The sequence below is a fragment of the Polyodon spathula genome, chromosome 4 (genome assembly GCF_017654505.1).
Source record: "Polyodon spathula isolate WHYD16114869_AA chromosome 4, ASM1765450v1, whole genome shotgun sequence".
In the NCBI taxonomy this organism is placed as follows: domain Eukaryota; kingdom Metazoa; phylum Chordata; class Actinopteri; order Acipenseriformes; family Polyodontidae; genus Polyodon; species Polyodon spathula.
In genome coordinates, this window is record NC_054537.1 from 19209435 (window position 1) to 19235924 (window position 26490).

At 37.8% G+C, this 26490-nt stretch overlaps 2 protein-coding genes across 2 annotated transcripts; both read right to left on the minus strand.

Moving 5' to 3' along the window:
• Nucleotides 1-1677: 1677 nt before the first annotated feature.
• Nucleotides 1678-18086, minus strand: LOC121314263 (antigen WC1.1-like). The gene is made up of 14 exons (XM_041247322.1): nucleotides 17785-18086; nucleotides 16816-17127; nucleotides 12778-13092; nucleotides 12085-12399; nucleotides 11558-11872; nucleotides 10258-10311; nucleotides 9533-9844; nucleotides 6996-7133; nucleotides 6694-6774; nucleotides 6017-6145; nucleotides 3849-3980; nucleotides 3447-3578; nucleotides 3008-3064; nucleotides 1678-2685 (listed from the first exon to the last, which is right to left on the minus strand). The coding sequence occupies exons 1-14, from the start codon at nucleotides 18017-18019 to the stop codon at nucleotides 2678-2680; spliced, it is 2535 nt and encodes an 844-aa protein (XP_041103256.1). The 5' UTR covers nucleotides 18020-18086; the 3' UTR covers nucleotides 1678-2677.
• Nucleotides 18087-19362: 1276 nt separating this feature from the next.
• LOC121313788 (scavenger receptor cysteine-rich type 1 protein M130-like) lies at nucleotides 19363-24878 on the minus strand. Its single transcript, XM_041246582.1, has 6 exons — nucleotides 24848-24878; nucleotides 24493-24804; nucleotides 23436-23471; nucleotides 21557-21865; nucleotides 19589-19663; nucleotides 19363-19370 (listed from the first exon to the last, which is right to left on the minus strand). The coding sequence occupies exons 1-6, from the start codon at nucleotides 24876-24878 to the stop codon at nucleotides 19363-19365; spliced, it is 771 nt and encodes a 256-aa protein (XP_041102516.1).
• Between the last annotated feature and the right edge of the window lie 1612 nt (nucleotides 24879-26490).

Here is a 26490-nt window from a genome sequence, read left to right on the forward strand (position 1 = left end):
CTCGCTTGCAGCTTGCTTTCTCTTGGGTCCGTTTTTACGCAGAGTCCCGGAGTTGCAGCTTCGCTTAGCAGAGTGACAGCACCTTGTTTACCATTCCCTGTGGAGCGCAAAATGTTTAGTTTTGCTTGGATCTTTTCATCTCCAGGGGAAACGACCAGTAAAATGCAAAGACTGTAAATAGAGATTTGTTTAACCTAATATACTGTAAGTCCATAAATCATGTTTTAAAATGAAACTTTGAGACTAAACCAGTGCAGTTTAAAATACTGTATTTTAAAAATGACAGTCTTCTTGCTACCTACTGTACCCATCTCCAAACCTACAGTACCTAAGTGAAAGAGATACAATTAAAAGACTAAATTGAGACCAAGTAATTTGACTGGGGTATAACACAGCCTTGGAATCATGCGCACTTCTGAAAAATACATCCTTTCAATGGTAATGTGGGGATCATTAGCCATTGCATTTAAACTGCAACATTCTCATGTGATTACAATTAATCAGAGGTCACGCTACTTTGAAAACCTGTATTTTATAAAAGCATTTGCTTTCTAAATCTGTTTCAATATTACAAACGTCATTGTAGCATTTCTATTGCTCCTCCTCTTACACTGGCATCATGAATTACAACTTATTTAATATGAAAAACTAGTGTACTGCAAGGAATAATAAAGACTAACTTACCTTCAAAATATTGCAGGAAGTACATAAATATACTAGCAATGATTGTGTTCATGCAGTGGCACTGGAACGATTTTTAAAGTGGGGGTGCTGAAAGCCATTGAACAAAACTGTAACCCCTGTATATGATGGAAGCCATGCAAAGACAAGGGGTGCTGCCACACCCCCAGCACCCCTAGTTCCAGCGCCCTTGTGTTAATCTAAGTACTAGCTATTGCACAAAGAACACAGTAACATAGGAATCTACAAAGCTTTTTTTAAGTAGGCCTACGCTCCATCCTTGAAGGAATGTTGTTCTGTGGCGTACAGTGCTGGGATCCAGTATAAAATGTCTGATTGTTTTATCAAAACTGCTAGTAGTTCACTGATATTGAACACTGAAAACAGTCCTGTCTGCTGAAATCTAAAATAAACCTGTAAACACTACACAGACCAAGATACAACACTGATACAAACGCACAGTTGCAAATGTAATCTGTTAGTTTTTAAAGCATATGGCAGGAACTGTCAATAGATACTAGCTTAAATTTAAATATACAAATAAAAAACAAAAGCACCCTCCTAAAGTCAGTGGAATCCCATCACTAGGCGTAACTAAAGATTATAAAAATAAATGCATTTGCACACACATCAGAGAAAACTCTTCTGAAACGCAAATGATACTAAAACCTTGCAGGGGATAATGAGGTACAACACAAGTCTGTTGTAAATTAATCAGTCAAAAATCCAGGCACAAGTCAAGAAAGCAGTTTGGCCTACAGCTCAGTGCTTCATGTGAATGGCCTTGAAACCAAATAGAGAGGGGCCCCCTGCTGGTGAAATCCAGTGCTTAGTTTAACTAACTAATCAGAACTAATTCAGACTAGCTTTTAAACTTACAATTACAGTATGTAGCAGGTTTTTTTGTTTAGGAATAGCGAAAAACACATTAAAAAAACAAACAGAAACATATGTTCTTCGGTATTATAATTTTATTATTCATTTTAAAAATGGCCGTACATCTTAAAGCATTTAAAGCAACATAATCAAAAATATAGGGATTTAAAAGTTACATGTATCAAAGTGACATTTATTAAGCATATGTTTTGACATTAAACTAATAGTTTGAATTTTGTTTAGGGTTGGTACTATAGGTTTTAGTACTTAAAAAAAAAACACAATTACATCTCCATTAAATTAATATTCTCTTCCAGGTGTTTAAAATGGTTATAGCACAACAGACCTTACTGGATCCGTTAAGACTTTGTCAGACTGGTCTTAAAGGATCCAAGTGATTCAGGATCAACAACATGACTGTGAATTAAGGTATACATTCTTCAAAAAAAGGTTCAAAGCAATATAATACAGACTAATAAGAACATTTCATCAACAGCGCAGCTATAGCACAGTAATGCAGGACTGGATTGAACTGGTGAATTGGTGTGGGTCCTCTGATTTATAAACAAATGGAGTGACCAATAAGATGTTGACTAGATAGTAATAGTTCTTTACACTCTTTATTTCTATATAATGACATTTCCAGGGTTCAAAATGCAACAGATCACCCCCAATGATCGACTCACACCAGCCTCACTTAGATTACAATAAATCCCAGTACTTCTTGCCTGTCAGCAAAGGGACTTTAATTAAAGAAATAACTCATCTACAATTACATTTTATTATACAATTCAATATTTCACAACTTTAATTATGAAGGCAATACAAAGGCTTGTGGTCCAAATACAATTATGACTGGTAAAGTTAATTTGATTTTGGTGTAGAAAACATGTAGATAGCCTTCAAAGATAATACATTCCATCCTGAGAACACAATGAGAAGACTGCCTCACAATGTACACATTCTTCAACTGTCTCCACAGTCAAAATGATAAATATTGTAAAAGCTGTGAGTCCGAAGGGAAGTCTGAGTGCAGTGAAGGGCTGACTAGCTCTTACTAGCGTTACAGCTCAAACAAACTATTAGAAAGGCCATGGAATACTTCTGTCTGCAGCGACCTTCAATCCCCTACAAGAAAACGATGACAAAGAGACTTTAGTTAGAATTTTTAAAGGCTTGGAATTAAAAAATACAGAACAAAATAAATGTTTCATTCCAAATGCAAAAGGCTCTGGAGGTTGAAAGTTAGTGTTGTAGCCAGGCTGCAGCAACAAGATACACTTGTGTCCTTCCGTTATAATTCACTTCCACACTGAGTGATTTAAAAGATGTTTGGAAGCATATTCTCCTTCTACTAAGTGTATTACTGTTTGGCCAGAGCTATGCTGTCCGGTTAGCCTTCTTTATACTGTATGCTTACTCTTTTCATACATGCAATGCAAAAACTCACCTCTGACTAGAGTCTCCTGCTCAAGATAGTTTCCAATATCGTCATATAAAGAGCCAGCTGGAAGATATTCAATGAGTCAGACTTTAACAGTGAGAGAAGCACCCATCTTCAGGCAATACTGAACAATACCACCAAGTTAAACCAAGAACAATATAACAAATAAAGAAACCTTTACAGACATACATATACACACACACACACACACACACACACACACACACATATATATACTTCCCTTGAGAAAGATATGTACAACATATCGAAACGTTGGGCAGCTGGCTCTTTGAGCTAATATATATATATATATATATATATATATATATGAGAATTAATATATATATATATATATAAATATATATATATATATATCCAGCTGTGTCCAAGTCGAACACTGTTTTCATCATTGTTTATTACCCTATGTGAAGGAAATAAGACTTACCGCTGTTCTCTGCTAGATTTATGTAGTCGTTCTCTTCAGTATCGTCATACTCAGCATCAGGGTCTAACTGGCCATCTTGACCTGTGTGTGTTTCATGGCCGACATCGTCATAGCCACCATCAGCAAGCTCAGCTACAAACCAGTAAGCAACACAAACATTCCTTTAACAGCATTTACACAAACACAGCAGCACTGCTTTATGTAGGTAAGCCTATTGTCTCTGGTTTTGCCAAACATGCAAGCCTTGTCTACACTAAGAATATGAACCCATTGAAGTGCCATCAGAAAGCAAAGCTCCAACTCGAGAACACACAGCATCAATATTCTACTACAATGTATTGGGTTAAACAGTGTAGATTATATCCTGTGTGTCCAACTGCCAAGTGTCACAGAGCACCTTACCACTGTTCTCCGTTTCATCAATATTGTCACTCTCTTCAATATCATCATATTCAGCATCTTTCTCTTGCGGAACATCCTCAGCTTTCTTTGTGTCACTGCCAACATCCTCGCACCTGGATTCGGGAAGTTTAGCTATAAAACAGTAAACACAAACTCAGAAAGGAAAGAAGACTCTGAAAAAAAAAAATATTTTCATAAACCTCAAAACACAGGAACATAAGCAAATTTACACACAAGAGGAAGCCCTAGCCATCATTGCGATCATCCAGTTCCTAGTAAATGATTGATCTCAAAGGTTCTCTTCTTTGTTTATTTACTGTTCCAACCAAGCTTGCTTTTTTTCTTCAACTATTTTGCCAACTGCAGTGAGGTAAAACTATTTGTCAGTGGTAACATTTCTCCCTTTCCTTAAATAGGGTCCCATTAGCCAAAGTACCACACTGGCACCCAGCCTTTGGTTAGCTGGGCGAGTTTCATCCTTGCCCAAGTAGGGGTAGCCAGTGATCAAATATCTGGATTGAACGTCCGCTGCCAGCCAAAACTTAATCTCAAATTTGTCAAGTTTGTTAGACATATTAAGTCCACTGACACCTTGCTTTTGTTGGAAAAGGTTGCTCATCCATTGTAATGTTCTCCCCCAGTTTGTAGCAGAGAATGCTGTTATCAATTAAGTGATTTCAAACTTCGGATGCCATGGCAACTTTATCATTTTGAAGGCTCACGCTTCTGGTCGTCTTCAAATTGAAATCCAAACATTTTATCATTTCTTAAAAGTGATTCCGGAGATAGTCTGGGGAAAAAAAAAAAGAAGGTCCCCACTCACTGGACCACAAGCTGTCCATCGACAGGCTGTTGGCACCATATGCTCCAACAACAGTGCAATAAATGCTTCCAAATCCTCCAAGGGCATTGACCAGGATTCAACATTTAGTTGTCGGTGAGCTTCAGTTTCAGGGCAGCGTTGTATGCAGTGAAGCATATGCTCATCTATCAATAATCGAAAAGCACTCAATACACTCTTATGAGAGATGTTGTGTTTTGCATATGGAGTGGGTCCTGAAACCTTCAAAACATTTTGTTGACCCCTTCTTCCTGCAGTGTGGAGACCAGGATTTATTATGTCCCAAACAGTGCCATCACGACCGACCAATCTCTTGAATACCTGGTAGTGCTGGCGCTATTGTGCAGGAGAGGCTGCCTCAGGTGTTGGCTCTAATCTGGAGAAGCGGCTGGTACAGGTGCGGGGTCTAACACAGGCAAAGCGGCTGGTACAGGTGCAGGGTCTAACACAGGCAAAGCGGCTGGTACAGGTGCAGGGTCTAACACAGGCAAAGCGGCTGGTACAGGTGCAGGGGCTGACACAGGCAAAGCAGGTGGTACAGGTGCAGGGGCTGACACAGGAGCGCGTCTTCTTCCATGTTCTCTTCTGCGTCCCTTTGCGAGGCCGGTTCTGTGTCCAGGTGTTCCTAATGGAGTGCTGGGTGATTTCTTTGCACACTTGGTCCTGACACTTCGCTGGCACTGTCCTCACTTTCATTGTTGTTGGAATTTTCTCCTACGCCAGTGCTAACAACTTTTTCATCTCCAGATTCACTTTCAGATAAATTCTGTAGTAACTCTAAGCTTTGCTCAGCAGTATTATGTCTTTGGTCACCAGGGTAATTGTGGAAGAGTGAATTCCTTTGGGTAACTTCTGACATGTATAGTAACCTGAGTGAATCTAAAAATAGATCACAGGAGATACCTGCTCACATGACAGACAGTAGAAGCTACAAAAGGCTGATTGAATTACAATAGACACCTTAGATTACAAGCAGCCATTCATGTAAGGGCTGCACACTGATCTAATCACAGTTCAGTACATCGCCAGCACAATCCCGACTGATACAAATACAATTGTATTTCTATGTAGCAGTCAATTTAACTGGTCTGGTAGTTCTAAGTATGAGGATATTATAGTTCCCTTATTTTATGAACCCCGCGCCTCATACTTTGTCAGGATAATTAATAGATATATTTAGGAAAAGTCATGAACGCCCAGCCTCGTATCTACCAGACAGGCAGAATAAATTCAATTTAAAACCCTCAAAACAGTCAAATCGGCTCGGTAGTTCTAGTGTTAAATAGTGTAGATTATATCCTGTGTGACGTGTCACAGAGCACTTTACCACTGTCCTCCATTTCATTGACGTAGTCATTCTCTTCATTATCATCATATTCAGCATCTTTCTCTTGCGGAACATCAACTTCCTCTGTGTCACTGTCAAAACCCTCACACCTGGATTTGGGAAGTTCAGCTATAAAACAGTAACCACAATCTCAGAAAGGAAAGCAGACTGCAAATATATATATATTTTCATGAACTTCAGAACACAAGAACATAAGCAAATTTACAAATGAGAGGAAGCCATTCTAGCCATCATTACCTGATTTCATGCAAAAACAAAATACATATTTACATTTTTTCTAATGGGATAGAGAACAGACTGATGTGAGTCCTGCACAATGTATTATAACTCTTGCGTACAGTATAATATTACTTGGTTTACTTATTGAGTGCTTGGGGACTTTACTGATAGGAACTGCTGTATAGAACCGACACTCAACTCTGTACAGCACATGACTGTATTCTTAGTTCTGCATATCAGTCAAATTGCATACTTTGTTCTGGTCAGTCTTGGATAGTTGAGGAACTATCTGGCCTGACCACTTCGCTTTACTATTTACTATTTCATTCCTCAAAAAATGTCCAACAAGGTAAATAATATTGATCCTTAAAATAAAACTACAAGTAAGTGGCTAACAAATCTTAATACAGTTCACAGGAACCTTCCTCTTTACCTACCTGAGTGATCTAATCTTTTCACGTGTAATCTCTGGTCAATTTCTTCATAAACAGGGTCATAGCCTTCACTGGATTCAGGGCCTGGAGAATTAATACTTTCTTATTATAAATCTTAGCTGGTACATGAGGATCTACTTGTCATGTTAGGCAGCACATGTGATTGTGTCAGCAACAAACAGTTTAACCTGAGGTTTAAATAGGACTGAGAGGAGGGATCACTTAGGGCAGCAATCATGGTGCTTCCTGTAATGAAAGGCAAGGGCCTGACACAAACCAATGCTGTCTGCAATACTCAGCCCTACCTTTGTGTTTCCTGTATCTGTATGTTGTGATGAGGAGAGCAGCTGACACTACACACAGAGGAATCCCCAGAATCAGGCAGGTGACAATGAAAGCCTGGAGCCACCCAGCCGGTTGGGCTTTGGAAGACTGCACAGCTTCTGAAAGGACAGGGTCACACTAGGGCATAGTATGGCAAGCCGTATTCTATTTTTGACATCAACAATTCTCAATGTTATTTTTTGATATCAAAAATAGAATTGTTGATATCGAAAACAGTACCTTTTATTTTGATATCAACAATTGTATTTCCAATATCAACAATTCTATTTTTATATCAATAATTCAATTTTTGATATCAATAATTGTATTTCTTATATCAACAATTCTATTTTTGATATCAATAATTGTATTTCTTATATCAATAATTCTATTTCCGATATCAAAAATTCATGCTAATGAACATCCGGTCTGAATTTTTTATACAAAAAATGCATGCTAATGAACATCTGGATTCAATTTTGAACTTCAAAACTGTATACGAATTAGATGGAGACTTCCGGTTGACACATTTGTAAGCACATTATCCTGGGTATGCCAAGAATGCCATGTCCGATAGTGTTGATAATGTTTCTGCTGTATTAAGGCGCATTTTTTCATCTATAGAATGGGCCAGAACGGACATGTCTAACAATAACGAAGCATCAGAGTTAGTGACTTTAACACGCAGGTCTTTTCAAAGGAAGAAAAAGAGATTTAACAATTTATTGTATGGTCACTGTATAACCTATATATTTAAAAACACTTTCTGCATTCAGAATGCTTTAGCTGAGCATTACTACATCTGTCTTAATTATTTGAAACTATATAAGCCTTGCAAGTTTCAATCCTGCCTGTTCATTCCTATTTATCAAAAGTCTGAGATCATGAAGACTTTGCTGAAGCTCATCTCATTTCACTACTGAGGAAATGTTCAAGTCTTCTTAAATTTAATATTGCCGAATCAATATGTTACCATTCCTGCTGGCCTGCAGTTTGTAGTTCTAAAGTTCTTCCGATGGAAGTGAATTTTCTACGAATTTCTCGTAAAGCATTGTCCATGTCACGAGAATTCTCAGACATTTTGCCAAACACAAAACAGACATACAGACCAGGTGTAATTCATCACCTAATTAGTATGCATTTTTGATATCAAGAACTCAAAACGGATGCTCATTAGTATGCATTTTTTATATCAAGAATGGCATTTTTTATATCAAGAATGGCATTTTTGATATCAAGAATTGTATTTTTTATATAAAAAATGTGATTATAATACTGATATCAAAAACACCATTCTTGGTATCAAAAATGCCACTCCTGATATCAGAAATGCCATTCTTGATATCAGCAATTGAGGATTAAATGTTAAAAATGGCTTGCCGTAGCTTCGACAGGGCTCTTGAGTTCACTGCTTTATTAAGCACAATTAAGACTAACCAGGAACTCAACAGAGCAGGCCCCAAACACAGCTTATACTGAAATAAATGAATTGCAAATACAGACAGTAGTATGTGATCACTGTGAATGTATTTACTTTGTATATTTTACTTTCAGTGTGATTGCAGGTTGAGGCAATGCAGAATTCTGAAAAAATACATTGCTAGATGATAACAATATGTAACACAATTTTTGTTCCTGGGTAGTAAGTGTTATTTCTTAATTGCTTATGCCTCAAAAGTATAGAAAATGGCTATTATTCCCCACAAAAAACAACATATGAATCCAAATTAACATGTATTTATACTAAAGTAATACAAAAATGACTACAAAAGATTTAGAAGTGAGCTGTTTTTCGAGATTTACAATTATACTGTATTTACAGTATAATTGTAAATCTTGAAAAACTACTCACTTCTAAATCTTTTGTAGTCATTTTTGTATTACTTTAATATAAATACATGTTAATTTGGATTCATATGTTGTTTTTTTCTGACTTTATGTGAACGAAAAGACATACATTGCCCATTTTCCCATTGGAAATAGTGATATTTTGAAATATCACTGTCCTGGTCACAAAAGCAAAGTCTGTGGGGAATAATAGCCATGTTCTATACTTTTGAGGCATAAGCAATTAGGAAATAACACTTACTACCCAGGAACAAAAAAAAAATAATGTTGTTACACAGTGTAATGTAACAATGATGTAAAAGCAATCTGGAAAATTCTTCACACACAAAGGTAAACATAACCTGTGCTGCAGTTTGCAAGACCTGGTTTAGAAACTGTGCTTTCGGGAGTAGTGCGCTCAACGCAGTTTTTAAAGGAGTTAAAACAGTCCCACTGGGAAGACACTTTATTGAACATTTCTGAAGCAGTTAGTTTTATGGTTGGTAGAAAAGCTCCTTTGTAGAAATAGTTTCCACTACCCCCACCCCCACATTCCCCACCCCTGCATACAGTGTTTAAAAATATATATAAAATGACCATGTTAATTGTAAAGTAATTATTTGTGTCTCAGAAAACATGCTTTGCCACATTTTTGGGGATCTGTCAAAGTGTGAAAAGTGTCTCTCTGTACCAGAGCAGATTACACCAGCATCTTCACTGTGTTCACAGTCATGAAGCCCCGGCATAGAGGAGCGACAGCCCAACAGAAATATTTCTGTGCCCCTGCAGTTCACATCGTCCAGCCAGATCATCCCATTCCCTTCTCCAAAACGAGCTTCCGGGGTAGCAGTTACTGCAGAGCCACAAAGCAGCTGTGTGCAGACCACGTGGGCATCATTGAGATCCCAGGAATCGTCACACACTGTACCCCAGGACCCACTGTAACACAGCTCAACTCTGCCAGAGCACGGGCTGTCTGCTCCTACCAGCCTCACCTGCCCTTCTGCAATTACAAGACAAACAATGGGTCAGTTTGGGTCCATGGAGGGTTAGACAGGGTCACCAATCTGAAATTGTCATGCAAAAGATAATGCTAACCCCAGCAGGGGAGCTGAGGTTGTGGAATATGATCTCTATTAACTACCAATTCTAGTCCTCTTGTAGTGGTTCAAGTTCTCGCTTGGGTACCACGAGGCTGCAAATACACATCATATAATGTATTTTAAAAACGTAGAGTTAGTAATCAGTATTTGGTTTCAAAAACAGTAACTATAAGGTATAATATGAATTGACTTTGTTAATCAAAGTTTTCTTTCACTTCATAAAATAGTAATATAAAGCAAAACCTATACATCATCATGCAGAGAATAAATACTAATTCTTAGAACAAGTTGAATTCAGAGACACAATAGTCACCTGCACAGACTCTTTCTTTGGAAATAGTTGTAACAGCAGGCTTCCTAGTGTATCCTACAAAACACAAAAACAATAAACACACTGCGTGTTACCTGGGCCATGCCGAGAAACGAGTACAAAAAAGTACTCGTAATGAGTATGGCATTTTTTTCTGAGTAAGATTAGCAATTAAACATCCTATTATATTCAGAACAGGTTTTTTTTTCAATTAAATAAATAATTCTGCAAATCAGCTCCTGATTATCTCTTGTAGAGATAGAGAGCCAATCCAGGGGGAAGGAGGGAGCATCAGCTGCAGGTTGGCAGTCAGTGAAGTTTGATTCTATGTAAGGGAGGTCAGAGAACATTCACAATGTACAACTGAATTCCCCAGTAAATGCATCATAATAAACTTAAGGGGTGTGCTGATCCTCATATTTTCAGAGTAGCTGCTTTTAAGTAAGTATTTGTCGACCGCTATTAAATAAGTCAAAACACAGCTATTTATTAATGTGCTGATTTCAAAACCAAAAATGCTTCCTTTCCCTCAAATTTACAATTGACTACCAATCAACAGCAATTCACTTTAGTACTGAGTGTTTTGACAGCTGACTGGAAGCAAATTTTCCTCTCATCTGGAGCACTGACAGTTTTACTGGTGTACTGCCATACCAAGGCTGTAAACTTACAATGAAAGTATGCTGCAAAACTTGCAAATCCAATTGATTTATCATGTAAATGTGACCTTTCTTTAAACCTAACACAAGCTACTGGTGTAGAAAACATGATATATATTTATTTGTCGAGTTTAATGCTTGGACTTTAATCCCACAATTCACTATAGAGATCACGCATTTCTAAGGAAACTAATATATCAAACATATCAAAAGGATACAAAGGGTAAGACAAATAATCGCTTATAGAATAAATTTTATTCAGTTTGATCATGACAGGTTCTATATTAAATAACACTGTCAGATTGTTATTGATTGAAACTCAATCATTTTATAAACAAGGAAAACATTTCTTAAAGGCAGTTATTCAGAAGATATGTGCATCAACACACCACCAATGCATCTTGCACAATAAAGAATTTAAATAATGCATTTTTACGGTTTTAGCCTCGTCCACTTCTGGTGACATTATCCAAGTAATGGGTTCTCTGCACACTTAAGCTGGGATATCTGAAGTAGCACCCTATATTGTCCAATAAAGTTCGGTACTGCATAGGTAGTAACACCAGTTATCCTCCACCCTCCATTCTAACTTGGCCGGAGTAAATACCGTGACTCCCACTGTACACTCACACAAGACTTCTCACCTAAACACTCAATTCCAGCAACTTCAGAGTCCAGGCATGTATTCTGTCCCCATGGCAATGAAGGGCACTGCCACAGGACAGACTCAAATCCATGGCAGTCCACTTCATCAAGCCATTTAGGACCAGAGCCTACTCCAAACTGGTTAGTGTACTGCAGTGTGCCTTTGCCTCCACATCCCAGTTGCCGACAGATCATGTTTACAGTGGTGGAACTCATTTTATTGGAGCAGACACTTCCCCAGGTTCCATTGTAGAATATCTCCAGTCTCCCAGCACAGTCAAACTCAGCACTGACCAGGCGAAGATCCTTAAACTCTGAAACATTAAAAAATAGTTCATTGGCTGTGTACTAGCACACGATTTTTACCTGCAACAGAAACATAACGATAATGGAATTCAAACCAGTGAAAACAGCATGTGTAACATACTAGAAGGATTGACACACTTTTGCTGTTGCTCAGTTTCTGAATGGTTAGATTGTATCAATCTTAAATATATCCACACTTTTATATGTGTATTTAATTTACCTGAACACACAACCCCAGCATCTTTCTTATGTCTGCAATTCTGCTCTCCCCATTTTGCTGAAGGACACTGCCACAGAGCTGATTCGTTTCCCAGGCACTTGACATCGTTCACCAAGACTGGCCCAGAGCCTTCCCCAAAAGCAGCAGAGACAGGGGCTTGTACTGCAGGTCCACACCCAAGCTGTCTGCACGCAACGTCAGCATCAGGTAAGTCCCAGGAACCATCACAGACTGTCCCCCAGGAGCCCTTGTAGTACACTTCCACTCTTCCTGCGCACTGGCTGCCACTGCCTGCCAATCTCATCTGGAGGTGCTCTGTCAAACACGCGCAATAGAAATCAGGATTTAAGAAAACACATCTGTAACACATCAAAAATATAGGGCCCAATTTTGATCACAGGGAAAGACATTAACAACAACAGGCTATTAACAGTTTGTTAGTGCCTAATTATGGGGGATAAGGTGGAAAATACTTTACCCTGTGAAGTGAGAGTTTTTGTGCCTGCACTGTTGGTCAATCACTCGATTGACAATATCATGTTCACCTGAGGGATGTTAGTGGTGATGTTATTATTTTTGTGTGTATTAAAATTTGGCCCATAGTTTTTTTTAAGTGGTGTCATTCTTTGTAGTTTAATACTTTTCATATTGGGGTTTTTTGTTTGTATTATTTAATACAAAATAAACATTCACCTGTACAAAGAACCCCTACGCTGACATTGGATTTTGCTGATTCGTTAGATTGAGAAAAGTGGCAGCCTTGCAGTGAAGATTCATTTCCTTTACATTCAATCTGTGATATAAGGACAGGGCCGTTCCCAGGAGCATATTTCGAGGGGCTGAATGCTTCTATTGCAAGGCCACAGTTTAAATGTCTGCAGACAACACTGGCATCCTGTAAATTCCATTGAGTGTCTGAAACCATTCCCCACGTGCTGTTCAACAACACCTCCACTCTCCCATCACAGCGGCTTTCTCCACCACGTAGCCTTAACAGCCAGTCCTCCTCTGGAAAAACAAATGAATATACGCATCTTGATTATTTTGGGGGGAGTCTGTATAGCAAGGCATGAGTAGAAAAAAAAACTTTGTCATGAGAATGTGAAGCAGGACTCTCACGTTTATACTATGCAAATTTCTCACGCTATAAGAAGTGTGTGGTCAAACTATGCTTCAAAGACAAATCTTATCAGCTTGATCTGTGGGATATGGTGTCTGATATTTAGTTAGTCCCTCCAGAAAAATGCAATTTCAAAATCACTGAAAAAAACATGGAATTAGCTACTTGGTGATTTTTCAATGTATGGCAAAAAAAAAAACAGAAAATGTGTAAATTTTTTCTTAAGTAGTACTTGCTACTGCTTGTAGGTGGCACTAGAGCAACGCATCAACACTATCTGTAGGATTCAGCGCGAACGTCAGCGTGAAGCAACTTATACATGCCGTATAACAGTGGAGTCCAATACGTGGATCAATTTTTGGTGGATCTTGGGACAAATCAGAACAAGCAATAACATAAGCATACAACGGTTTTTATTATGGCTGAAGGGAAGAGCCTTCTGTGTTGTCCAGTAGCACAGATGAAAATATCCCGACAGTTTCTGCATATGAGACTAAAAAAATGCGTGTGAGGACGTACATTTTAATTTAGGCGCACATGTGCGACTAGAAATTCCTAAAGGTTGACTATAAAAAATAAACTTGATCATTTTTTTCATCTGAAAGTGTAAAACAAAAAACACAGTCTGAGCTAAACTCTCAAAGCTCAATCATAATGTACCGTGGGAATGTAGTTTACTGGTGTCCACTGCCCACTGTTAATCACACATTAAAAACTACAAATCCCATACCCCGCCAATTTCACTAATATATCAGTGTGATGGCTACTCGTTTCCAGACAGTTTGAAATCTTGTGAAACCAAGATGAGAAAAATAAACTATTTTCATGTGATTGGAGAGGTTTCAAATGAAAATCGCGATGAACAAAATTCAGACATGTCAGCGTCTTTACAAGAAATTAGCAATGAAGGTATGTCAGAAGATGAAAGTGAACAGGGAACTTGGAGAAGGGCTATGTTAGTTACAGCGTGTTCAGAGGCAAAAGAACATACAAGTTCAACTAACAGTGGCTAAAAGATTTTCCCTGGCTTAAGTCTGACAATGTTAAAAAAAAATCCATGTTTTGCACATTTATCTTAACAAGTGTTATGTAAGAAAGGAAGGAAAAAAAGATTTGTAGTTATTCAACAATAAATTTGAGCAAAATTGTATTGTTTTTTTGGTGTGCCCCCAAATTTCTGCCCCTACATTTTTCAGTGTGTGCCTAAATTTAACTTAGGTGAACATGTGCCTAAAAAAGATAGCCAGAGCTCCGCCTACACCAGGTTTCAAGACTCAGATGAAAAATGATGGAAAGTTTCAGTTTTATAAATCTCAGTCATAACCACAAGTATAGAAAAGACTACAATACTTTCATAACTACAAATATTTCATTATCTACGTAGTCTTAAAATACTGACCTACTAACATGACATCTTGCGTATTGGGTCTCTGAAATTATTAAACACAGCGGATTGTGTCAAAATGTAGGAGTCGTGACAGAAGCCAGAGAAATTTGCACACACATTCCAGATGTTATAAGATGCATCACAAATAGGGATGTCACAATATACAAATTCTCTCAGACGATTATTCTGTGTGGTATTATCACGATAACTGCGATACAGCATGACATTTTACAAAGAACAAATCTTACAGATTTAAAATATTAACTATTTATTCAGCTAAAACATGTTTTACAACATTATAAACCAAATTGAAAAAATATGGTGCTTAATTACAATACAACAGATATTTACAAAATACTCAATATTTTAAATACAGAACTCTCATTACTGTTTTTTGTTTTTTATTAAACATCTATGAAACATAGGTATTAATTACTGTAGATACACTAAAGTGCCAATTTAATCAAGATAGTTTTTTTTTTCTTTTTTGAGAGTTTTGTTTAGTTTTTTATCTGATTAATTTGTGTGTTTCTCATAGTTGTTAGTCTGATTTTAAGGATGTTAAAAATGTCTTATTTCCATATCCAATAGCTACACTATTACTGGGTTAAACGCATTTCTAAATGCAGCTGGTCACGTCACCCTGCCCTAAGCTTTACTCCAGTCCCAGTCATTGAGCATATGAAAAGGAATAAATACAAAATTGTGAATGCAGACTAGCTGTGGTGAGCCTCTCCTTACAGCTTTTTAAAATGTTTCTCGTTTAGAACTTTCTATATAAAAATAAAAATAGGCAAAATAACTGCATGAAGACAACAGACTTTAGGACCACAATAACAAAGACGGAAGGAGTCAGAACCCAGGGGTTTTAAATGCATACTATTTATGACTTTAATTCTGACCTGTACATCAACAAAATGTTAAACGTGAATTAAATGAATGTTTGAAAACGCTAATATTTAGTTGAAAATAAATAATTAGAAAACAGCTGAAAGGATAGTGTGGTTAGGGAGTAGCCAAATATATTGACGTTCCTGTTTGAGTACACACCACACTCGCTGTATCCTTGTGTCTGATTTAAATAGCGTTTAAATGTTTGTCCTCCTTGAGCTATGTAGTGAAAAAAATATATAATTTTGGTTTTTAATAATAAAACGGGAATACTTAAAAATGCAATTAGGATTATTATTATACACGCAATTGGTTTTTAATAAACACTACATTCCTTACCGATGTTGCTTCTTTATAAAGTGCTTGGCGGCGATCTGAACGTGTGAACACATTCATCGTGTCGCTGCTCTTTGAAAGAACAGCTTGACATAATTTACAAATTGCCCCTCCCTCTTCAATAACCTGACCATCGTCTTTTTTAAAACCAAAACGATCCCAGTTAACTGATTACATCTGTTTTTTAGGAGGAAAGAGTTTGTTTCTGTTATTCTCGCTATCCTCCATATTTGTTGCGCGCTGCTCTTGTTAATTTTTGTGGCTATATAAAACCCGCCATCTACTCGATGTTCCCATTATAGTTTTTTCTGCATTCTATCCATTTGATGTGTCTTTCTCCGTGTGCAAAATCATAAACATAAAAAAAAGAAATTACCGTGAGAATTAAAACTATTCACGACAGAATAATCGTTAGAATTTATATCGCAATTATCTTTTTATTGTCATATCCCAACACCCCTAATCACAAATCACACGCACGTTTAGTGAGTGGAACCCCTTCCTGTTTACATATGCATGGTGCTGCATTGACTTCAGTGCAACGTGTGGGCAGTCGATGGCTCCCATTACTCTAGGAAATCCAGGAATGTCATAAAACTCCCTTTTAATAATTAATATTTTGTTGTTGTTGGGTATGGCACGGGCCCTTTTCGTAGGCAATTCAAGGTCCTCCAGTAGGTCTGACAGAGGTCAACAAAATGCCCTATACAGACGCAATCAAGTTTTTAGATCATCATCTGGGAAATCTAAGAAATTAACCCTGGTCCTGAACACCTTTTCTCTGTATCGTTGGCTTCGCCTCTTCGACTCCAGGCTACCATTCCCTGTCAACACACACAGCTGGCAAGCAAGTCCCTACAGAGCGCCTGGCTCCTTTTTAAGTTTTCTAAAAGAATTTACAAAAACAAGTGAAAGGAAAACAAACTGCCATACCACATGGTCTTATGATCAAGAATATAATGCTTTTTTAGGTTGTCCTGTACCCAGCTTGTCTTACCTGCGCAGATGATGCTGGCGTCACTCCCATTGCCACATACCCGTTGATCCCAGGACACCATGCACTCCCCCAAGCGTGATTCGTTCCCTCTACAGTGAAAGCTGTCTTTCCAGGCTCGGCCAGTCCCTTCTCCAAAGTGTACTCCTTTAGGTGTGGAAGTAGCTGCACCACAGTGAAGATGTCTGCAGATCACATCAGCATCTTGCAGATCCAGGTACTTATCACATACAGTGCCCAAGAGGCCTCCATGTAATATCTCTACTCGGCCTGAACACCTGCTGCCTCCACCCACTAACTGGGGCCCATCCTTTCCTGCAATCGTTCGAAAACACGTGTATCATTATAGCATTTTGAAACAGGAGGCAATTAGTCTATTGACCAAAAGCACAGCACCCATCCCAACTTGTGCAATTGATAGAAGACTTTCAAGCTATTATTATTATTATTATTATTATTATTATTATTATTATTATTATTATTATTATTTTAAAAAATAGTATTCTAATAGTTGTTTACTGAAACATAATTCAAATATCATGTACAATTGATATCTCATATATATACTGTTATCTAAGCTGTCTAGAATCACTTATGGATTGACTAAGAAAATGAAAATGCTGTTGTCTACAATAAATCAATATCATTGCAGCAAAACTGCTGTATTTTCAGTAGAAACCCAGTCAATCCTTATAAAGATTACCATAGTAACTACATAGCAGTGTAACAAAGCATAGTGAAAGCATGGTAAAGAACAGCAAGGTATGGTAAAACATATTAATACAGAAGGCAAACTTAGTAAAACTGCAAAAAATACCATACAAAAATACTGTGGTAAACTTGTATAAGCAAATATTTGCTCTAGTTCCATACTCTTAGCTGGTCACCAGGAGGTGCTGTCATTTTCAGCAGTATATTAAGACACACTAATAAACTAATAAGTATTCATATTCTTTCTTTTAGATCCCCTACCAGAGCAGATGACAGCAGCGTGACTCCCATGAGTGCAGCTGTGATTCTTCCTTGACACAGGGCAGTCAAACAGAATGGACTCATTGCCCCAACAGTCAAACTGTTCCTCCCACATTGGACCCCTTCCTTCACCAAAGTGAGCCCCTCCAGGGGTAGCTACTGCAACTCCACACTGCAGCTGTTTACAGACCACACTGGCGTCATGCATATCCCAGTGTGTATCACAGAGGGTCATCCAGGTTTCTCCAAACTGCACCTCTACCCGGCCAGAGCAGGAATCCTCCCCATCCACCAGTCTTGGAGCTCTGTGATCTTTTAATACAAGTGCAGGTCTATTTACAGCATTTACATATATTGTTGACCAATGCTGGCTAATTACCATTAATTCAAACTCAGAAAAGTGAAGTGACATTTGTTATTAATTTGCATAGCCTCCTCCTATTACTTTAAACACTGAATCGGCATCCCTTCATTTATTTATCATGTTTAAACAGCTTACATAGTGCGCCTCGAGGGAGGGTGCAGGGTTTCACTGAATACAGGGGAGACCGAAAGTTTAGTTGAACGACACATAAACACACTGCTTTATTTAATCCACAAGATGGCAATCTCGTGCCGTGGCTTCAATACCGGCAATGGTAAGACTTTGCTTTACACAGTCCCAGGGGTTTACCAACAATGGTATCAGGGTGCTCAATGATGATGGCACGCACAGGTGCTTCAAAATAATATTCAAAAACAAATGGCGAAAGCAAAAGAGAAAATAAACATTGTTAATAAAACTAAAACAAAAGGTGCTGCTTCTTGCAGCGTCCCGCAGCCTCTGCCATCTGCTTCAGCTCGGGTTGCAGTTATGCTTTGCTATTCCTTCACTAACACTCACGGGGTTGCCCAGAATTCCCCAGCTGAACTATGATAACGTCCCAGTATAAGGACATGATTTTTAAATGTTGCAGCTGTCTTCTTCAGCAGTGCTTGTCTGTCTCTTTTTCTCGCTCCAGACACTGGCGTTCTTTCTGTTTTGTTTACTACAGATTTATGAACCCAGCGCCTGCTGTCGTTTCTCTTACAAGGGCAAGCATGAAGAAACCACAAAGAGTGACTTTCATTGATCGATCGACCCGCCTTCTGACCACTCAGAGAGAGAGAGAGACGCGACTTATTTCAAGATTCATTAAAAATGGAGATCTAGACTGATCAAATTTTTAAAAGTCACTAAGAGAAACTGCAACAACAACATTCTATCCATCATATCTTTACAATAATAATCATTTGGAAGATAGTTTAGAAGTTATCTGTTTTCACACTGGTTATCAAAACTGATATGAAAATGTTTATTGTGTGTAGCATTGTGTAGTAGATAAAACAACCACCAATGTGAGGCAAAATAAGCATCAAAACCAGGTACCATACTTAGGAATTAATTTAGGTGCCAGCATCCCACTTTGGAATTACTAGCCTAGCCTAATTCTGAAAACCTTGTTCTGCCTCTTCAGTGTTAAAGACGAGACAAATTGTACATATAAATAATAATGAATAAAACTGTGAAGCTTACCAGAACACACAACTCCAACAAATTTACTTTTCTGGGGATAGTCCACAACATCTATAGAAAAATAAATCTCTGAATTGCACTGCCAGAAGGAAGACTCATTCCCATTGCAACGCACAGGATAAGTCCAAAAACGACCAGGTGATTCTCCAAAGTAGGCTCCTGTTTTCACTGATACAGCTGACCCACAGTCTAGTTGCCAACACAGAACTTGAGCCAGATTGGCATCAAGAACATCATCATGAAATGTACCCTTTCCTATAGTATAACTTTCCAGTCGTCCAGCACATGGGCTTCCTCCATCAGCCAATGACAAATTAATAGCACCTGTAACACAAATGCTTTCAATTATGAATGATTTAAGGAAAGAATGATGATATTGCAAAGCAATAACACTAGCACACGTTGTTCGTCTATGATTAAGTTGCCCAAACAAGTGCAGCCAGACTTTGCTTTGTGACGTGGTTTTGGCATCTTGCTTTCTTTCTTTTTTTTTTTCGTTTGCCCTCGTGTGTCGGTTAGATATTCAGAGTGTGGCCTCATTAACAAGTTCACTTGAGCAGCTTTGAAGGCAGCACTTCGGCTTGCATCTGCATTTGAAAAGAACATCCTCAGAACAGGTCACATCAAAGTGCAAATCCTAGGTAATTGAGGAATTGCTGTAAACCGCTCCTTTTTGCTCTGACATGACATGCGCATTAAAGCCCCCAACATGGCAGCCGGCAATCAAAATCGTGTGCCTCTGTGCGAATTGCTTGATCACCTCATGAGTAGAGCCAAATCTGCAGCTAATGAAATTCCTTGGAAATGGAAGAATTTGCAGGAAGAATTCGCAGTCTTTAGATTTGCCGTATTCTGCAGCTACAGCGACATTATAACTATCATAAACAAACTGCTAAAGTGACCTAAAGTATATATCTTGGTTATTCGGTTCTAGTTTTATTAAATTAACAGACATTTTGCCTCCTTCAAAAAGTAGAACAATTAAAGACTAGAGGCTTTAAAAATGTGGCCCAATAAGAAGTCTCATGAGATGTTTTTGTTTGACAGTTTCCAAAGTTCTTACTGACAAATATGCTTGTTATATTAAATTGGAAGTACTTAACCCAGACATTGTTTGATATGATTATGATTACTTGATTTACATTTTTAAAAGCCATTATTAATACAAAGACTAATCACATAAGATGCTCTGCAGATATAATGTTTGCATATTTTCCCACAGCTTTGGACTGCCTCTACTCATGAGCATTCAGACATATCGGCGGGTGATATGGTGATGCATTCGAGAGATTGGATTGGATCGTTGATGTGAATCCGGGTTTGTCTGGGGTGGAGGTTGGGCACACAGGCAGCAGAAGCAGAGATGGAATTAGTCTTGTGTTCGGCGGTGGGTTTTGGGAGAAAAATTAATTAAACAGCCGTTGACATTCAGAGCGAGGCTCCTGCTGTGCTTTCTGTCTCCCTCTGTGTGTGTGTTTTTAACTGCTTTAGATTTCACTATTTTAAAAAGGCATTGGGGATGCAGGAGTGCTGGAGACAGGGAGTTTTAAAGTATTAGTTTTATCTTCTGGTATTCTGCCCGACTGATCCCAACCTGATCGAAAAGAACGAGTGCCTCTCCAGGGTGCTACAGTAAGAAGGGCGAGGGGGGTTAAGGCAGAATACATCACTGTAAAACAATCTGATCTCACATGCATGTTCTCTCTCGCTGTAGAACTTCCACTACCATATGTAGCTATGACAAAGGTCGTACCAAAGGGATGTCGTAAACAACTCTCAACACAAAACAGGACTTGAAACCAAGGTACACTTGTAACATGCCGAGGTATCAAAGGATAGCTTCGTCTAAACGAGGATACACTTCAATATATCTACCAGAGAGAGATAGGTGTTGCCAGCCTCAGCATCTGTGATTAGAATTTTTTTTTCTAAGCAATGCTTTTGTTTACTTTGCATATATTCAGAATCAACGAGACACAGTCCTGCAGAACCAACAGAGTGGCAACATATACATCATTTTATTTAAAAAATACTCAACAAAGCATGTTTTTGTTACTCTCTATATATGTAAATGCATATATTACTCTATTTGAAGTTGACTAAACAGCAACTGCCTCCTTTTATTCACAATCAATACTTTTTTTCTTTAGGCTCCCAGATTTTTGGGCCTAAATGCGACAGCTATTAATAACTATATTGCACTGTGAAAGCACATACCTTTGCATATAACAGCTGCTTGCATTCTGAGATCACACTCATGGTGACCCCAAGTGTCTGAAGGACAGTCCCAGAGATTTGTCTCGTTCCCAGCGCAGTGAACTCTGTCCAGCCAAATGGGAGCATCATTAATTTCAACATAAAACCTAGAATATGTTTCTGCTTCTCCACACCCAGCTTGTCTGCAGACCACTTGAGCTTCCTTAATTCCAAAGTCATTCCAGCAAATTGCCCCCCATTGGCCTCTGTAATAGAGTTGCACTCGGCTAGCACAGCTGTATGGAATCCCCAACTGTATTTCCTTTGTTCCTGTATAAACACAAGGGAGGTTATTCAATTCATCTAAACAAAGGTAGAGTTAAAAAAAAAAAACCATACGACCCTATTCATAATGGGTGCTTACCAGGGGTAGAGGTTCGCACTTGCAACCAGTATTCATAAAGACTTAAACACCTTCCAGCTCAGTGAGTCTACATGTGATATATGAACTGTTCAGCCATGTTCATGTAGAGCAGGGGTGTCAAACATATGCCATGCGGAATATCTTTTTTTTTTTCCACTAGAATACAGGTAAAAAATAAAAAATAAAATAGTCTAGAACTAATGTTTTTTCACATGTATTCAAAGGCAAAAAACAAATGCCTGTGTCTGACAGAAATTATTTTATCTGTGTGAAATTTTATATATATATATATATATATATATATATATATATATATATATATATATATATATATATATATATACACAGCTCTGGAAAAAATTAAGAGACCACTGCAAAATTATCAGTTTTTCTGGTTTTACTATTTATAGGTATGTGTTTGGGTAAAATTAACATTTTTGTTTTATTCTATAAACTACTGGCAACATTTCTCCCAAATTTCAAATAAAAATATTGTCATTTAGAACATTTATTTGCAGAAAATGACAACTGGTCAAAATAACAAAAAAGATGCAGTGTTGTCAGACCTCGAATAATGCAAAGAAAATAAGTTCATATTCATTTTTAAACAACAACACAAAAGTACAAGGTTGTCCTGGAATAAAACTTGCTTCGTTCTGCTCTGACAAAGTTCCCCAACTCTGAGGATTGGTTTTTCCAGCAGGACAATGCTCCGTGCCACACAGCTAGGTCAATCAAGGTGTGGATAGAGGACCACCAGATCAAAGACCCTGTCATGGCCAGCCCAATCTCCAGACCTGAACCCCATTGAAAACCTCTGGAATGTGATCAGGAGGAAGATGGATGGTCACAAGCCATCAAACAAAGCCGAGCTGCTTGAATTTTTGCGCCAGGAGTGGCATAAAGTCACCCAACATCAGTGTGAAAGACTGGTGGAGAGAATGCTAAGACGCATGAAAGCTGTGCTTGAAAATCAGGGTTATTCCACCAAATATTGATTTCTGAACTCTTCCTGTGTTTAAAAAGGAATATGAACTTATTTTCTTTGCATTATTCGAGGTCTGACAACACTGCATCTTTTTTGTTATTTTGACCAGTTGTCATTTTCTGCAAATAAATGCTCTAAATGACAATATTTTTATTTGGAATTTGGCAGAAATGTTGTCAGTAGTTTATAGAATAAAACAAAAATGTTCATTTTACCCAAACACATACCTATAAATAGTAAAACCAGAAAAACTGATAATTTTGCAGTGGTCTCTTAATTTTTTCCAGAGCTATATATATATATATATATATACACACAGAGCGAAATTTATTCTGCTGGAGCCGCTGCTCGCTTTCCCTCACTGCTGCTGCTGGCAGGCATGGAGCAGTGGGGGGCGTTCTCTGAATAAAGGGTCCAGTGTATTTAGATCCACAATGTAAACATGCTGGATTAAACTAAAATAAAGATTTAACTTTAAATACATTTACCTCCTCTTTCCAGTGCTTCTTTTCCTTCCTGAGATTCTAAAAAAAACACATTATTATTATTATTATTATTATTATTATTATTATTATTATTATTATTATTATTATTATTATTATTATTATTATTATTATTATTATTTATTCATTTATTTCTTAGCAGGCACCCTTATCCTGGGCGACTTACAATTGTTACAAAATATCACAATACAAAGTATCACATTACAAAATATCACATTGTAAAGTATCATATTTCAGAATATCACATTACAGATAAGAGTAGTACAATAAAATCAGTAGCAAAAGATCACATTCAAATAAGAGCAAAGGTCGTACAGGTTCGACTAAGAGCAGTTAATTTTTATAATAAAACTATTTACTTATAAAAGTAAAGTCCAGTATTAGCACATAGTAAGTACGATGAATACATGAAAATGATTTCAAAGAAGAGCAATTGCAAAAACCGTGAATACAGATACCTAGAAGAGTAAAGTCAAATACAAGATACAGGAAGTACAAGCTGATGCAAATTATGGTACAATTGTGTGCATATAATCCAGTATAGACGAGAGCTGTGAGGTTTACAGATGCTGTTTGAACATACACACATATAGATTATACTTAACAGAAACTAATAAATACAATAAAAAAAACAGTACAAAGTTTGTCCTGAAGTTTAGTTAAATGTAATACCTGCTAACATAAAAGCATATTATGGGATATACTTGGATTATCAGAGTTTCTGCACCCCACTAATTACAATCAAGTTTTGCTCATTGTAGAAATGAATAGATATCTTTAATTTAATGGTGCACTATAGTGAGCAGATTTGTCAACATGACTCTGCCTTTCTTCAATTAGGTCACAGAGCCAGATGTGAGGGGCAGCTGCTCTGCCCACTCACTAATATATCTCAATGGCAACTCTGAGTGGAGGAGATGGCTCCCTAACCACGTCACCTGGGAAGTTTGGCTGTACTGGAAGTTTACAGAAAGAGGAAACTCCAACCTAAACAAATATATTGGCACAGCAATCATCCATTTACAACAAGAGATGTATCTACCTGCACAAATCACAGCAGCATCCCACTCATGCTGACAGTCCTTTCTTCCCCACGGACCGGACTTGCACTCCCTCAGCTGGGTCTCGTTCCCCAGGCAGCCCACCCTATTCAGCACTCTGTCTTCAGGGAGGCCGCCTGGGCGTTTAGAATGGGGTGCAGAAACAGCAGCCCCACACCCCAGCTGTTTACAGACTACCTCAGCATCAGGCAGATCCCAGGAGTGGCTGCACACTCTCCCCCAGTGCCTGTTGTAGAGAACCTCCACTCTCCCAGCGCAGGGGCTGCTCCCATTCAGTCTCAGCTGGGTACTCCCTGGGAAAACACAATCACTCTCACTGTGTTTCAGCCAGCTCACTGCTGAAACTCTGCACTGGGGAGCTGCACATGTGGCTACTGCATGTTGCACATCAAATAGCTATTCTCCACTGGGGATGTGCATCTCTGGCCATTGGTATATGCTGTAGTGGAGGTGGGCATACCTCATATTTACTTTAGCGTCTTGCACATATCTACCATTAGTCCAATAATAATGAAGCATCTTAATAACCTTCTTTAACAGTCTATATCGCATTTCATCTTGAGAGCCACTTATTGATTTCTGATGAAGCAGATTAGTCATGTTATCAGAACATGACTATAATAAATATTAGTATGTCAGTTTTACAAATATCTTAATAACTGCTCATCCAGTTAGGAAAAAAAGAGCACAATAGCACAAACTACTAAGAATTATAATCGAGGGGTCTGTCTTTGTCAAAGAAACATTTCAACATGAGCATACAGTTTTACTAGGTTATGCTGATCAATATTTTTTGACGCAGTAAATGTTTCATTTACAGCCTTGGCAGGAGTTAAATGTCACTCACATGCTTGTCATTATTATTATTATTATTATTATTTATTATTATTATTATTATTATTATTATTATTATTATTATTATTATTATTATTATTATTAATAATAGTTAGTTATAATTAGTAGTATTAATGCAGGTTTAATTGTATTTTCGAATGCTACAGATTTCCATTTCATTCACCTGTCTCTGTGCTTCCACTGGAGGGTTCTGTTGAATTTGCTAGAGCTGCAGCACCTGAAAGACAAGGAAGGCAATGTGAGTCAATTGCAAAATTTGACCAAATACCAAATTTAGTCCACTTGATGTGACTAACTAGTGGATACAGCAGGTTGGATCAATTGCAGAGTACCAGTGATTTAGTCCATATCAAGTGGTCTAAAATGCAGGCTAGAAAATCCTGCATATCTGTGCTAACTTAACCTTGATTGCAGCGTACCAGACACATGATCCTGGTAATTAGTTTAACTGATCGGAGCAAGTGAAACAAGTTAGACCGATAATGGGGACAAACCTACAGCTACGGCCAAAGGTTTTGCATCACCCTGTAGAATGAACACATTTTGCTTCATAAAAGTCGATTGAAACCTGCTGAATAATATTACGTTAATATATTGAATTACATACTGGTTTGCAGTTTTCCATATATTTAACAAAAAAAAAAACCTGACAAATAGAAAAATGTGACATTTCGAAATCTAACTGTAGCCTATTACTATTATGGCTTCCAGTAGCCTTTTGCAATATCATTTTGTAGTTTCTTTGATTATATGATGTTATGTAAAATATCTAAATAATGCTCATATATTTTATTTTTATTTTTACTAAGTCTCAATCATAAAATTCTAATAAACAACTACTGGGCCTATTATCATGCAAATAAACTTTTCTGTGCCTATGCAGCTGTGTGGGCAGTTTAAATGCAAGGGCAGTATGATCTGTCAGTTTGAAATGTGCACAAAAAAGATATGACATTTATTTTTACTGAAATATTTTGACATAATAACAATGTGTCTTTCTTTTTGTACAGGGATGCATTTATCTGACACTGACAGGGCCGGCCTTAGGGCAAGGAGAGCAGGGCGGTGGCTTAGGGCCCCACACCTACGGGGACCCGCGCGCGTCACAAATTGTAAGACGTCTT